The following is a 13,266-nucleotide window of genomic DNA, read 5'->3' as shown; positions in this document are numbered from 1 at the left end:
CTTCCAGTTTCCAGCTTCAGAAAAATACAAAAAAAAAAAAAAAAAAAGTAACAGAATTAAAAGTCATATATAATAAGATGAATACCTAACATAAAATTAAGTGGAAAAATTAAAGTGGTTATATAAATCAGTTTTGGATTGGGGAGTTTACCTGTAAGAAGATATAAAATTAAATACCCACAATATCATTCTTCTATATCCGTAAAATATTTCAGCCAATTTAGAATGACGAAGTTTTGGTGGATTTTCCTGTGTTCTTTTTAGTAATCTCAAAGTTTTCAATGATTGTTAATAACTTTATGATAAAAAGATCACTAAATAAAATGTTAGACAAATATCACATTCTTTTTATCTCATGTAAAAAGCTATATTACAATGTTACTCTAAGAAAGTAAACATCAATCAATAGTAATAATATTCCTATATACAAAACAAAAAGTTTTGACTCTTTGGAAGACACAATAAAAGTTAAAGAGAATAAACCTTATATGATGTAAACAGTTCTAAAAATAGCATTAAATGCAATGCTATTATCCTGACTTTAAGAAAGGCTGCATATAATACTTACATGCATGTGTTATTAATAGCATCATCAGGGCAGTGTCCTGAGCAATAGCACTTTAAAAAAGGCAAGGTATCTTCTGGTGCTAAAGTTACTCCATTTTCTGACTTTTTCTGGTCGGAGTCCGATTTCATCCCAGTACCATGGAGCATACTGTCTAGATTCTGCCCTGTAATCATATATGAAATTAAAACCACTTCTGAAAAGCTAATTCCTTGATTTTAGTTTTCAATAAAGAAAAGTTTCTAGTGTTATCATAGTAACTGCAGCTAATGTCTTAAATTAAAAAGAAACTTCATACACACAGTAACAGACATTTATTAACCTATTATACACAGAATTACTGTTGCAAGTACTGTGGGATAAATAGAGATGATTATGTCTCAATTTTTACACTAGTGAAAGACAAGAGTGGCATAAGGTAGGACATGGTCAGAAGTTTTAAGAAAGGTACATGAGCCCTGGCCGGTTGGCTCAGTGGTAGAGTGTTGGCCTGGCGTGCAGGAGTCCCAGGTTCGATTCCCAGCCAGGGCACACAGGAGAAGCGCCCATCTGCTTCTCCACCCCTCCCCCTCTCCTTCCTCTCTCTCTCTCTCTCTCTCTCTCTCTCTCTTCCCCTCCCGCAGCCAGAGCTCCATTGGAGCAAAGTTGGCCCGGGTGCTGAGGATGGCTCTGTGGCCTCTGCCTTAGGCGTTAGAATGGCTCTGGATGCAACAGAGCGATGCCCCAGATGGGCAGAGCATCGCCCCCTGGTGGGCGTGCTGGGTGGATCCCGGTCGGGCGCATGCGTGAGTCTGTCTGACTACCTTCCTGTTTCCAGCTTTGGAAAAATACAAAAAAAAAAAAAAAGAAAGGTACATGGAAGCAATTTCAGGGAAGGTTGAGATTGCTTCCCATAATTAAAAAGGCAAGTTATGTTTCTTAAACTCCTTGGTCCAAAACTTGTGACTAGCTTAAAAAAGTAAGTCCTTTATTTGTGCCTTAATGTTTAAGTAGAGTTACTAAGCATCTTGCTTTGGACTTTAATTGCTTAAGTAAGGGAATTGTGAGAGCACAGGGACTAGTCATATGATCTGATGCCCTTTATCTCAAGGTCATTGGTTCAAAACCAGACTATGCTGCCAGAAACTGAAGGTTATTCTCACATTAGTCTGGTAGCTTCAAATGACAGATACAGTCATATTTGGTACTGAATCTTTCAGGCTGAAAGCAGAATAGAACTAAGACAATTCCCTCCTCCCTCTGAATCAGCTGAAATAAATACACCAGGGTTGCTCTCAAAGGAATGAAATGTAGAGCCAAACAGATATAAAATATTAAGAGAATTGGGTATATATTTAATTATAAATGTTAAGTAAGTGGTTCAAGGGTTTGGCAAACCATGTCAACCCAATAAATTAAAATATAAATTAAGAAACAATAAAATAAAAATTTTATACAAAAAATAGTAATAATTTAGACTTGACTAATTTAAACTTAGCCATACTAGTGAGATGAACCACTTACTGAAAAGAGAAAAAGACAGCATGTATACTCAAATTGATGATAGGAAAAGACAATGCTGCTAAGGAAGTTTTAGTGATTCCATACCTGGAATTTTAATAATCTTTACTTAATCCTCTAAATTACTAACAAACTTAAAGACCTCATTGATGTTAAGTACACAAACTATAAAATTAAGTGGTGCGAGGTGTGGGAGGGTAGGAAGAAAGAGAAATCCCGTGAGCTAGAAATGAGAAGACCTGGATTCTGGTCTACTATGGTTCTATCACAGCTTAGCTGGCCGGGGTGGTCATGGAAAAGCCGTGTCATTCTCCAGGCCTCCTTTATTCAATAAGACCATGGGACTAGATGTCAGAGGTCTTTTAGCTAGCTTTAAAATCCTATTACAGCCCTGGCCGGTTGGCTCAGCGGTAGAGCGTCGGTCTGGCGTGCAGGAGTCCTGGGTTCGATTCCAGGCCAGGGCACACAGGAGAAGCGCCCATCTGCTTCTCCACCCCTCCCCCTCTCCTTCCTCTCTGTCTCTCTCTTCCCCTCCCACAGCCGAGGCTCCATTGGAGCAAAGATGGCCCAGGCGCTGGGGATGGCTCTGGGGCCTCTGCCTCAGGCGCTGGAGTGGCTCTGGTCGCAACAGAGCAAGGCCCCAGAGGGGCAGAACATTGACCCCTGGTGGGCATGCTGGGTGGATCCCGGTCAGGCGCATGTGGGAGTCTGTCTGACTGCCTCCCCGTTTCCAGCTTCGGAAAAATGAAAAAAAAAAAAATCCTATTACAGTAACAGAAGAAAGCATCAATTTAACTGTGGAGAACAAATAGCAAATAATATATCACATGCTATTAATTTTTCAAAAAACTCTAATGAAACATAGAAAAAGTTGTATAGTGTGGTAGAAATAACACTGAAATAATAAGTCAAAGGTTCAAATCCCTCCCTCCAAAAAAGATTCAAGTCCCAATTATGTCCCTAGATAAGATACTCATTCTTGCCTGACCAGGCGGTGGTCGCTGGCTCGAGCAAGGGGTTACTCGGTCTGCTGCAGCCCCATGGTCAAGGCACATGTGAGAAAGCAATCAATGAACAACTAAGGTACCACAACGAAAAACTAATGATTGATGCTTCTCATCTCTCTCCGTTCCTGTCTGTCTGTCCCTATCTGTCCCTCTCTCTGACTCTGTAAAAAAAAAAAAAAGATACTCTCTGCTATCTCCCCAATTCAAATCAGGTTATATACAGACCAAATGACTATATAATAAAAGAATTAAATATAAAATAGTATGCAAATGAAAATATTACTACTAACAAAGATAATACTAAAAGATCAGATACCTGAAGAAGTCAAAAGTGTCTGATCATTAGCATAGCTAACTTCCTAAAAAACTTATCTAAATTTAAGAGATAAAAACCTATTATAATAATTTGCATCTGAGATTTATACCATTTTAAATATTTATTTAATAAAGCACTGATTAGAGGTTTACTATGTGCAGGCAAGTTACTGCAATCTGGAACCTCATCTGGTCCTTGAGAAACTTGGAAGGAGACAAAGGAGGAAGGATGATAAGCACAGAAATAAACACAATGTGAAAAGTGTTATACAAACAAAGGAGGGAGCCAGTAATACAAACTTGTCCCAGGGTATCAAAAGCAACGAAATGGTGAAGTTGTAAGATTTCATCAAGAAAAGGCATAGGCCTGACCAGGCAGGCGATGGCGCAGTGGACAGAGCGCCGGACTGGGACACAGAGGACCCAGGTTCAAAACCCTGAGGTCACCAGCTTGAGCCCAAGGTCGCTGGCCTGAGCAAGGGGTCACTTGCTCTGCTGTAAGCCCCCTAGTCAAGGCACATACGAGAAAGCAATTAATGAACAACTATGGTGCCACAACAAGGAATTGATGCTTCTCATCTCCCTTCTTATCTGTCCCTCTCTCTCAGTCACAGAAAGAAAGAAGAAAGAAGAAAAGAAAGAAAGAAAGAAAGAAAGAAAGAAAGAAAGAAAGAAAGAAAGAAAGAAAGAAAGAAAGAAAGAGCATTGATGCAAAGAACACCTAGCATCAGTCTCTCTGTACTCTCTCCTTAGGTAACAGCACCCATTCCTATGGTTACCAGGGGTAGTCAACCTTTTTATACCTACCGCCCACTTTTGTATCTCTGTTAGTAGTAACATTTTCTAACCGCCCACCGGTTCCACAGTAATGGTGATTTATAAAGTAGGAAAGTAACTTTACTTTATAAAATATGTAAAGCAGAGTTACAGCAAGTTAAAGTATATAATAATAATTACTTACCAAGTACTTTATGACGATTTTTGCTGTTTGGCAGAATAAATCTTTATAAAACAACTTACTATAGTTAAATCTACTTTTTATTTATACTTTGGTTGCTCCGCTACCGCCCACCATGAAAGCTGAAATGCCCACTAGTGGGCGGTAGGGACCAGGTTGACTACCATTGGCTTAAACAAATCTTTTTGTTAACAGTTCCTTCATGTATCCCTCCAGCCTTGACTTGCTTAAGTATCTCAAAATTAACTTCTCCAAAATGGGAATTCCTGTCTTTTCTCCCGAAACCTGGTCCTCACCAAGTCTTTTGGCTTAACTTCCAAGATAGATCTCATTTTCCCCTCTAATTCCACTGCTGTTACCCGGGCCCATTATATCATACCATTTCCAAGGTAAAAATGTCCATAATGATCTCTAATACTTCTGTTCTTGACCCCTCCAATCCATTTCCCACATACCAGCCAATTATTTTATAAACATAAATCTGATCCTGTCACTCCCCTGCTTAAAACCAATTAATGGCTTCATGTGCACTCAGAATAAAACCCAATCTCCTTCAGCATGCCCACTGAGGCCCAGTAGGATTGGGACCCAGTGTACCTCTCCAACATCAAGTCATAGCATCTCCCTTCTACCATGCTCAGGTACACTGGCCTATCAGTTCTTTCCCACAGGTCCCTGTGTTTGCAAAGTATAAAATTAAAGAGTCCTAGGGTGAATTGGGGCTATAGATTATATTCCAAACAAACACATGCAAAAAATATTTAATAGCTTACATGCTTATAAAGATACACACACCCAAGTATAAATATAGACACAAATAGCTGAAAGATACAAATGACTATATAGAGGCACATTTATACCATGCTCCTGAGTCCTTAATACAAACTTTTGGCATCGTTAATTTTACTAGATTTCCATTCCTGGCTAATAATTTTTCATACCTTCCCAGTGAACTATTGAATCCTTTTGTATGAAGAAGAGAAACTCCCTGTCCTCCATACTTAAGATAAAACATCTACAGTAGGAATCAGAAGGCAAAAGACAGGAGAGTTGGAGAGACCAATGGGTTATCAATGCATTGCATGTAGGAGGTAATCAACAACAGTAGTTTCCCTTAATCTATGTGGTATGGAGCAGTGACTACTGAAGGTTTTTTCCAAGTCTTCCTTCCTCTGAGTGGGAGCTTATATAGAATTTATCCTATTTCTTCTTCATCACTGAGTACTGGGTGTGTTGGGCACTGATCATTTCTCTTTAGCTACACATAGCTGGACCATGAAGAGTCACATTTGGACCTGATGGAGAAGGCTACATACAACCCAGAAGACTGAGATTAATAGCTGAGTACAATAAGTGAATGAAACTCTGTGTTATAAATCCCTTTCAGGAGGAACTGAGTCTTTAATATCAACACAAGCACTTTTAGTATATGCGTGTGAGAAAGGGTATGTATGATGTTAGGTAGATAAACGTGGTGCCCTACAACAGGAACCGTTAATTGTTCTACTCCCCTTTACTGTGTAAACACGAGCACGCGCACACACCACCACCACCACCCCTTTTTTGTGTAAGTGTTTGACTCTCCTTCATGTGACTCAGGGAAGCACAGCACTACCCTCAACTGAGATAATTTTCGTCAATTTAACAATTTTAGTTCCATTCCCCTGGCCTCTGTTTACAAAAGAGCTTATAATAAATCTTGCCTAATAAAATTAGAAGAAAGTTTGTTGGGGAAAGAGGGGGGAGATGCGTGGGGAAAGATTCCTTTACCAAATAGAAGGAGACATCAACCCTCTTCTTCCACTGAATGTTGTCAACTGGAAGTTTCTACATCTGCATGTGATTTCTAGCCTCTCAGCAGCCACTGTGGCCATGAAGCGAGTTAACCTATAGTTAAATTACTATGTGAAGAAGACCAGTTTAAACAGAGAAAGAACATGATGAGCCAAGGAATTAACTAATTGGATACACCTATATTCAAACCTTTTGATGTATGTATTACATATTCCTTATTGTCTAAACATTTTCATTTATTTTGGGTCTTGTTACTCATTCCTGAAAAGATCTTAATTAATAAAAATAAAATCTGTTTCATACCCTCTTAGTTACCCAATGGATAACTATTCCCCACCCTTTCCCCATCTTCCTAGCTAACAGAACTCTGATTCTGTCGGGGGGGGGGGGGGAATGTGTCCAACCCTAGGCAATAGATTTAGCCATTCACCTAAGTTGATTGTGACAATCCTGTTTCCCAGTAGCACTAGCAACTGTCTCAGTTCAACCAATGAAACAAGGTAAAGTCACTGGCAGGAGGTTAATTTCTGGAGACACTTCTGCTCTCTTGATATAAAGTCCAGCTGAGGCCAGGGCTGACCCTTTCCCCATTTTTCCTTACTCCAATGTAAATAATAGCAGCCATTATGTAAATCCAAGGAAAAAGCCAGACAAATTACAGAGATGTCAATCCTTACACAATCAACTACTGAATGAATACCAGAAAACATCCACCATCTACATTAAAAAAAAAAAAAAAATTCTATTTGTTTAAGTCACTGTTTGTTGGGTAATTTTAACTTAAAGCTAAAACAGGACCAAATCAAAAACAAGGACTATCAGATGTTAAAATCAGATGACTCATCTTCTGTTCCAACTTGAGTAACGATCTCAATGTAAAAGTACTTTAATCTATATCAGAACATTTGATGCTCAAAATATTCCTGTTTATATCTAGGATGTGTTATTATTTCTATTTTCTAACAAGGAAACTAAGGTACAGGAAAATTTATTTGCCCTAGATGCAATTCAAGATAAAGATGGAGCTAAAGTCAAAGTCATTTCCATTGACACCACTCTGTAATCCTTCTTAGTAATCTCAAAAGAATAACATTTTTCCTATTGTCCCCCTAACACACATTGGTTTTAGTTCTTTCTTTTCTTCAAGAGCAAATGTTTTTATTGTACTACTTAAAGCAACTACTAATTAATCTTTTTTGAAAGGAAATAACAATTTTTGCTTTTTATCAGAGAAACAGAATTCTTACTAAGATTTTTCAGTTATGCCTGATAACTAATTACCAATTTATTTCATTTTTAAAAGTTTATTATAGAACAACCTGAATCAGGGTAGGGAATGAGAATCTTGTACCATATTGCCTCTGTGTGATCTCTATAGATTAAGCATTTTATAAATATCAAATAGAGATTACCTGGAAGCAAGGTAGCAAATATAAATGTTATTAATTTAACCCATCTTCAAAACTACGACAGCTTTGGTTGATGCTGATCAAGAAGGCATAGAACAACAGATACTAAAATAAAGATGTTTTATTAAATAACGTGGTATTTCATTCAAAAAGTAGCTTTGTGCAAGAAGGCTCTGTATTCTGAGAATAGTAATAATAGGGGTATTAACACCTAAGACAAAATACAAAGCTACAGAATCCATTATTACGTTACGCTTTAAAGTGCAAATGTCAAAAGGTTTATGCTGTTAATATCTTCTCTTGTTAGTAGATATTAATCCATATCACTGTGAATAAAACATGAAACAGCAATCGGTAAAATCATAAATTTAAGATACTAAAGATGTTCAATAAGTTCTATCTAAAGTCCTTTTGAAAAATAGTACTTTCTTCTCAGTTTAAAATATTGTTCTAATTAAACTGTACAGGGAAAAGTTCATATGCAAATACAACCTATTTTGTCCTAAGAATTATCACAATATCTTCCTATTTGAGAGTTCCAAACTATAAACACACCAGAGTAAAATTACAATGCTGGTCATAAATAAAACTGAGTACTTTAATGAAGAAATTTTAGTATTCAGCACACATAAGTGATATTTATATTTCTGAAGTCTTAACGACTTTTAAAATTTATATTTATTCCTTACTATATTTTAAAAGAGATAGAAATTTTAAACTTTAAGTCTTAAGTACCTATTACCCTGTGATTTTAGGCACTAGGTCAGGTATTTTATTTTATACTTTATCTCATTTAATTCTCATAAGACCTGATGTTATGTATCATAATGCCTATGTTATGAATAAGAGAAAAGGTTCAGGGAAGCTGAGATTATATAAATACCTGAAAATGCTTTTATCACAGTCAAGTTCAAAAATTATTTATGATACTTGTTCTTTGCCTCTTCACTTAAAATTTATGCTGCTATACTGGGCCTAACTGTTCAACAAGGAGTATGAGTTGAAAGAGCAGTTGTAAGAATACATGCTTTTATACATACAGAAATAAATTATTTTTAAAAGATGATAAAATTGCTTAAATGAACACTGGTTTACCTTGAACATGAGAAATGATGAACAGATAGGCTCCCAATAATCTGATGTAAATATATAGCTGAGTCATCGTTCAATTTTAATGTTTCTTGTATACCTTCACCTTTAATTAACTGGTCTTGTTAAGTCACTAATTTAAATGACTTTTATTCAATGATATTTTCTTGTAAAAGGTCTCAATGAGTGTACAATAACTCCGATTTCCAACACTTTCTCCTGACTCCTGAAAGATAAAAATGAAAAAGTAATGAATATGGCTGAATTATGAAAAGCTTTCAAAAACAAAGAAAGAAAAACAAATAACTTTAAACAACAAAATATGCTTTTAAAGATTCAAGTCATCTTTGTCTCTAGAAAGTGGACTGTAATGAAAAAGCTTAAATAATTTAATAATGGGTAATCACCTCTCTTGACCTTAGATTAACCATACATGAAACAAGATAAACACACTAAATAATCTCAATAGGCTTTTCTGGCTGCTCTAAAGTAATTAGTTATTTCATTACTACCAAGAAAACTAAATATATTAAGACTAAAATAGGAAACATTGAAATTTAAAATACTACAATATTCATTAACAATCTTTCAAATCCTAGTAGATGTGATAAAAATATCTTGAATCTTTCCAATAATTTATTCTATAGACAGAAGAGAAAGCCTACCTAGAAAATCACACATTTAAATATCTGTGTGCTTTATCATTAAAGCAAAACCAACAGAAATGTACCTTAAATGAAATGATTTTCCTAAAATATTGCAAATCTGACTTTATTAGAATAAAATTGAGTGTTTAATCTGGATTCCATGAAACATAACCTCTCCAGTTAAGGATCAGCAATTATAAAATACCGTATTTCCCCATGTATAAAACACTCCTATGTATAAGACGCACATTAATTTTGGGGACCAAAATTTGAAAAAAGAGAAAGTATTACATAAAGTTATTGAACTCAAGTTTTCTTCATCATAAAATTCATACAACTCCTCATCTCTGTCAAAACTCCCATCCATTAGCTTGTCCTCATCTTTGTCTAATGACAAATCATTGTCTTCAACAATGAGCACAAAAACAAGCGCGCAAAAGCGGAAAATGCAAGTAAAAAAATCTACAACCATTGTATAAGACACACCCAGTTTTTAGACCCCAAATCTTTCAGAAAAAAGGTGCCTCTTATAAATGGGGAAATACAGTAGTTAAACCAGTAACTCCTGAACTATAAAGTAATAAACTTTTTATTTATAAAGGTGAAACTAACTGTTTTCCTCCTAGCCCATTGGTTCAGGCAATTTGATTTTAATGACTTCAGCCTGCATTATTCTTGAATGAAAAAGATTTTATTTATTTATGACATGATTAAGCCTGACATAATTTCTACCATAAATAACCTGAGCTTTCTATTTTATCTACCAAAGAATTTTTCATTTTTACTAACTCTACAAAGGCACTTACAGTATAAGGGAAATAAGGTTTATAATGAGATATTATTTATATTATACATTTTATGTATGATGTAATTATAAAATCTCTGCAATTTCTCACTTCTCTACTATAAAATTAATTTGCTTCCCATCTACACAGTGCTGAGTAAGATATCAAGTCTAAAATAATTACAGAATAACACCTGTAATTTGACAACAGCACTAACATAATAAAATTAGAATTCTAGGGATACTTATTCCAGGTTCCAAATTCAAAAGAAATTTCCAGTATATTTCAAACACTGTTTTCTCTATTTATATTTGCCTATTAAATATCACTACTAGGATTACACTCCACCTGTCTAAATCAAACTCATTAACTTTCCTTCTCACTCCTCCAGACCTGTCTCCTCTTCCTCCACTTGATCACAGTGAAGGGTGGAGCTCTCTGTCCAAACATCCAAAGCAAAAACTCTGGAATCGTTTCTGCCTCCCTTACCAGATCTAGCTCTCACTCCCTCACAACACTGTCCTTATTTATTCATTCACTCACTTATTCACCAACAGCATTTTTTGAGTACACATTATCTGTAAGTGCAAGGTGCTAGAAAAACAAATATGAGCATGACAGTTTCTGATTTAAGGAGCTCATAGTCTTTGGTAGGAAACTGCCATGACTGATTCCATCTTGTAGTGTTAGTTAGTTTCTTCATCAATTTATTTAAACCTAACACGTGGTCTTGTCTCATCAGAGGTACAACCAAGGCATCTTATAGGGTTGTCGAGAGGACTCTAAGTATCTGCCACACTCGCAGTACCTTTAAGAGCAAAGGTATTATGTGTGATTCCTTCCACATAAACATCTGTGACTGCTCATCTGTGCACAGTTCAAATCCTGATCTGCTTAAAGAAGTAGCCTAACCTCTCTAGATAAGTTTCCTTATCTGTAAAACTGGAATTATATTCTTAACTAACAATTACTTTGAAAACTAAATGAGATAATAGCTGACATATTCACCACTATGCACCAGCACCATTATAAATGCTCTGAATATTAATGTATTAATTCAGCACAACTACCTTATAAGATAGGTGCTATTATTATTTAACTTTACAGATGAGGGCACGAGGAAAGCAAAGTGTACAAAATTTATCAAACATAACACAGCTGGTAAGCAGAAGGATTATAACTCTAATCAAGAAAATCTCATTCCGGAATGCAGGTGTTAACTGCTACCCCATACTGATTGCCTGCTGGATATTTTATGTACATAATACAACGTAAACTATGTATCATAAAGTATTTTGGAGAGTGGTACAGAGTAGGTGCTCAATTTAAGTTTCCTTGTCCCGTACATGTTTACAACACACTTGCCAAGTATGCACAGGAAGTAACAGGTGCTATACATGACAATCTCATCTGCAAGAAATTTTTATAGACTAAAAAAAACTGTAATAACTTATATGAAGAGCAGCTATCAGCCAAGGAAAGGCTAAAGGTAAAATGGCTTCAAATACCTCATTTGTAATCTAACAACGGAAATTCCTAACCTTTTTTTTTTTTTTTTTTAACAGAGACAGAGTCAGAGAGAGGGATAGATAGGGACAGACAGACAGGAACGGAGAGAGATGAGAAGCATCAATCATTAGTTTTTCGTTGCGACACCTTAGTTGTTCATTGACTGCTTTCTCGTATGTGCCTTGACCGTGGGGCTACAGTAGACCAACTAACCCCTTGCTCAAGCCAGTGACCTTGGATCCAAGTTGGTGAGCTTTGCTCAAACCAGATGGGCCCACGCTCAAGCTGGCGACCTCGGGGTGTCGAACCTGAGTTCTCCACATCCCAGTCTGATGCTCTATCCACTGTGCAACCGCCTGGTCAGGCAGAAATCCCTAACCTTTAAAAGAAAAATGTTATGATTACAAAGTCACTACACATCAGCGTTTATAACAATTGCTAAGACAAAAAGGCAATCTTATCAAGTATTGATTAAAACACATTGCTATAACAAGTCACTACTTTACTTTTTCTACCTAGTCAGGCTTCTTAAAAACTTTAGAGAAGAATGACAGGAATACAAAGGATAGAGAAATGACTACACTTAAATCCTGCACAAACAGAATTTTTGCCACTGAGTGTTTATCTACTAATTATTTATTGAAGTGCCTATTATATATATGATTCTGTATCAGACACTGAAACTACAGTGATGACAGCAAAACAGACCTAGCCTTCATGGAGTTCATGGTCATTAAACAAGACAATTAAGGTATTCAGACATCAAACAAGACAATACAAATGATACTCGCAACTTGTGGGTACACGCAAAGAAAGAGAAGTACTCAGTCCTGGAGGGACATGAGGTAGTGAGTGATGTAATCTAAGCTATTATAGATGGAGAGGCCAGGAAAGTGATACTAAAGAGAGACATTTAAGTTGCGATCTGAAGAATCAAAGATTAGCAGGTTTAAAAAAATGGGGGGTGGGGTAGGAGAAGGGTTTAAGCATAAGGAGCAGCCTGTGCAAAGATCTTGAGGCAGGGAAGAGATAAAGAGCAATGTTTCCGAAATGTTCACAATGGGTGTTGTACCTGGAGATGAGGTTGAAGAGACAAAAAATAAGGACCAGGTCCAGCCACACCATATGAAGGAGTTGGAATTTAAGTCTAGGTGGGACTGAAAGGTATTTATCTGGTTTCTATGAACTGGAAAGAACAACAGCAGAAACAAACAGGCCTCTGAGATCAATGCTGTAGTTTAGGAGAGGGATGGTGGTGGGTGGTGGCTGCATTCAAGACGTATTTCACCAACTGATACAACAGGACTTGGTAAAGGGTTAGATGTGGGGCAGGGAGGGATCAAAGATCTTACGTTTCTGGCATGAGCAATTAACTGAAGTGGGGACAAGTGGATTTTTAAAGGCATGAGAAGAGGTCAAGGGTTCAATTTTAGACTAAAGGGAATGGCTATGGGGCATTTGGTTCTAAAACTTAAAGAAAACATTTGGGACTGAAGATACATATCTGTTACATAAACAGCATAGAGATATATACATTTATGACCGTATGAGATGGCCTCTAAGAATGAAAAACAAAGAGGCACCGAGAGCACCAGCGTCCGTTCAAAAATCAACTACTAAAAGCATTAACACCACATGCATTTATTTGGAGTCACTGATAAAATAAATGGTGCAGCACCCATCATGAA

The 13,266-nt window shown here is 36.5% G+C and overlaps 1 protein-coding gene across 2 annotated transcripts in view; it reads right to left on the bottom strand.

The window, feature by feature from the left end:
• Positions 1-13,266, bottom strand: part of BMPR1A (bone morphogenetic protein receptor type 1A) — a 201,243-nt gene that overhangs the window by 43,447 nt on the left and 144,530 nt on the right. For both annotated transcript variants that reach the window (XM_066350274.1, XM_066350273.1), the window contains 2 exons: positions 8,644-8,863; positions 569-731 (listed from right to left, as the gene is read on the bottom strand). In XM_066350274.1, coding sequence (XP_066206371.1) covers positions 569-731; positions 8,644-8,710 — 230 coding nt within the window. In that variant the 5' untranslated portion in view covers positions 8,711-8,863. The remainder of the gene's footprint in view (positions 1-568; positions 732-8,643; positions 8,864-13,266) is intronic.

The sequence above is a fragment of the Saccopteryx leptura genome, chromosome 9 (assembly GCF_036850995.1).
Source record: "Saccopteryx leptura isolate mSacLep1 chromosome 9, mSacLep1_pri_phased_curated, whole genome shotgun sequence".
In the NCBI taxonomy this organism is placed as follows: Eukaryota; Metazoa; Chordata; class Mammalia; order Chiroptera; family Emballonuridae; genus Saccopteryx; species Saccopteryx leptura.
Note: the sequence above shows the minus strand (reverse complement) of the source record. Positions and strands in the feature narration are given on the sequence as shown.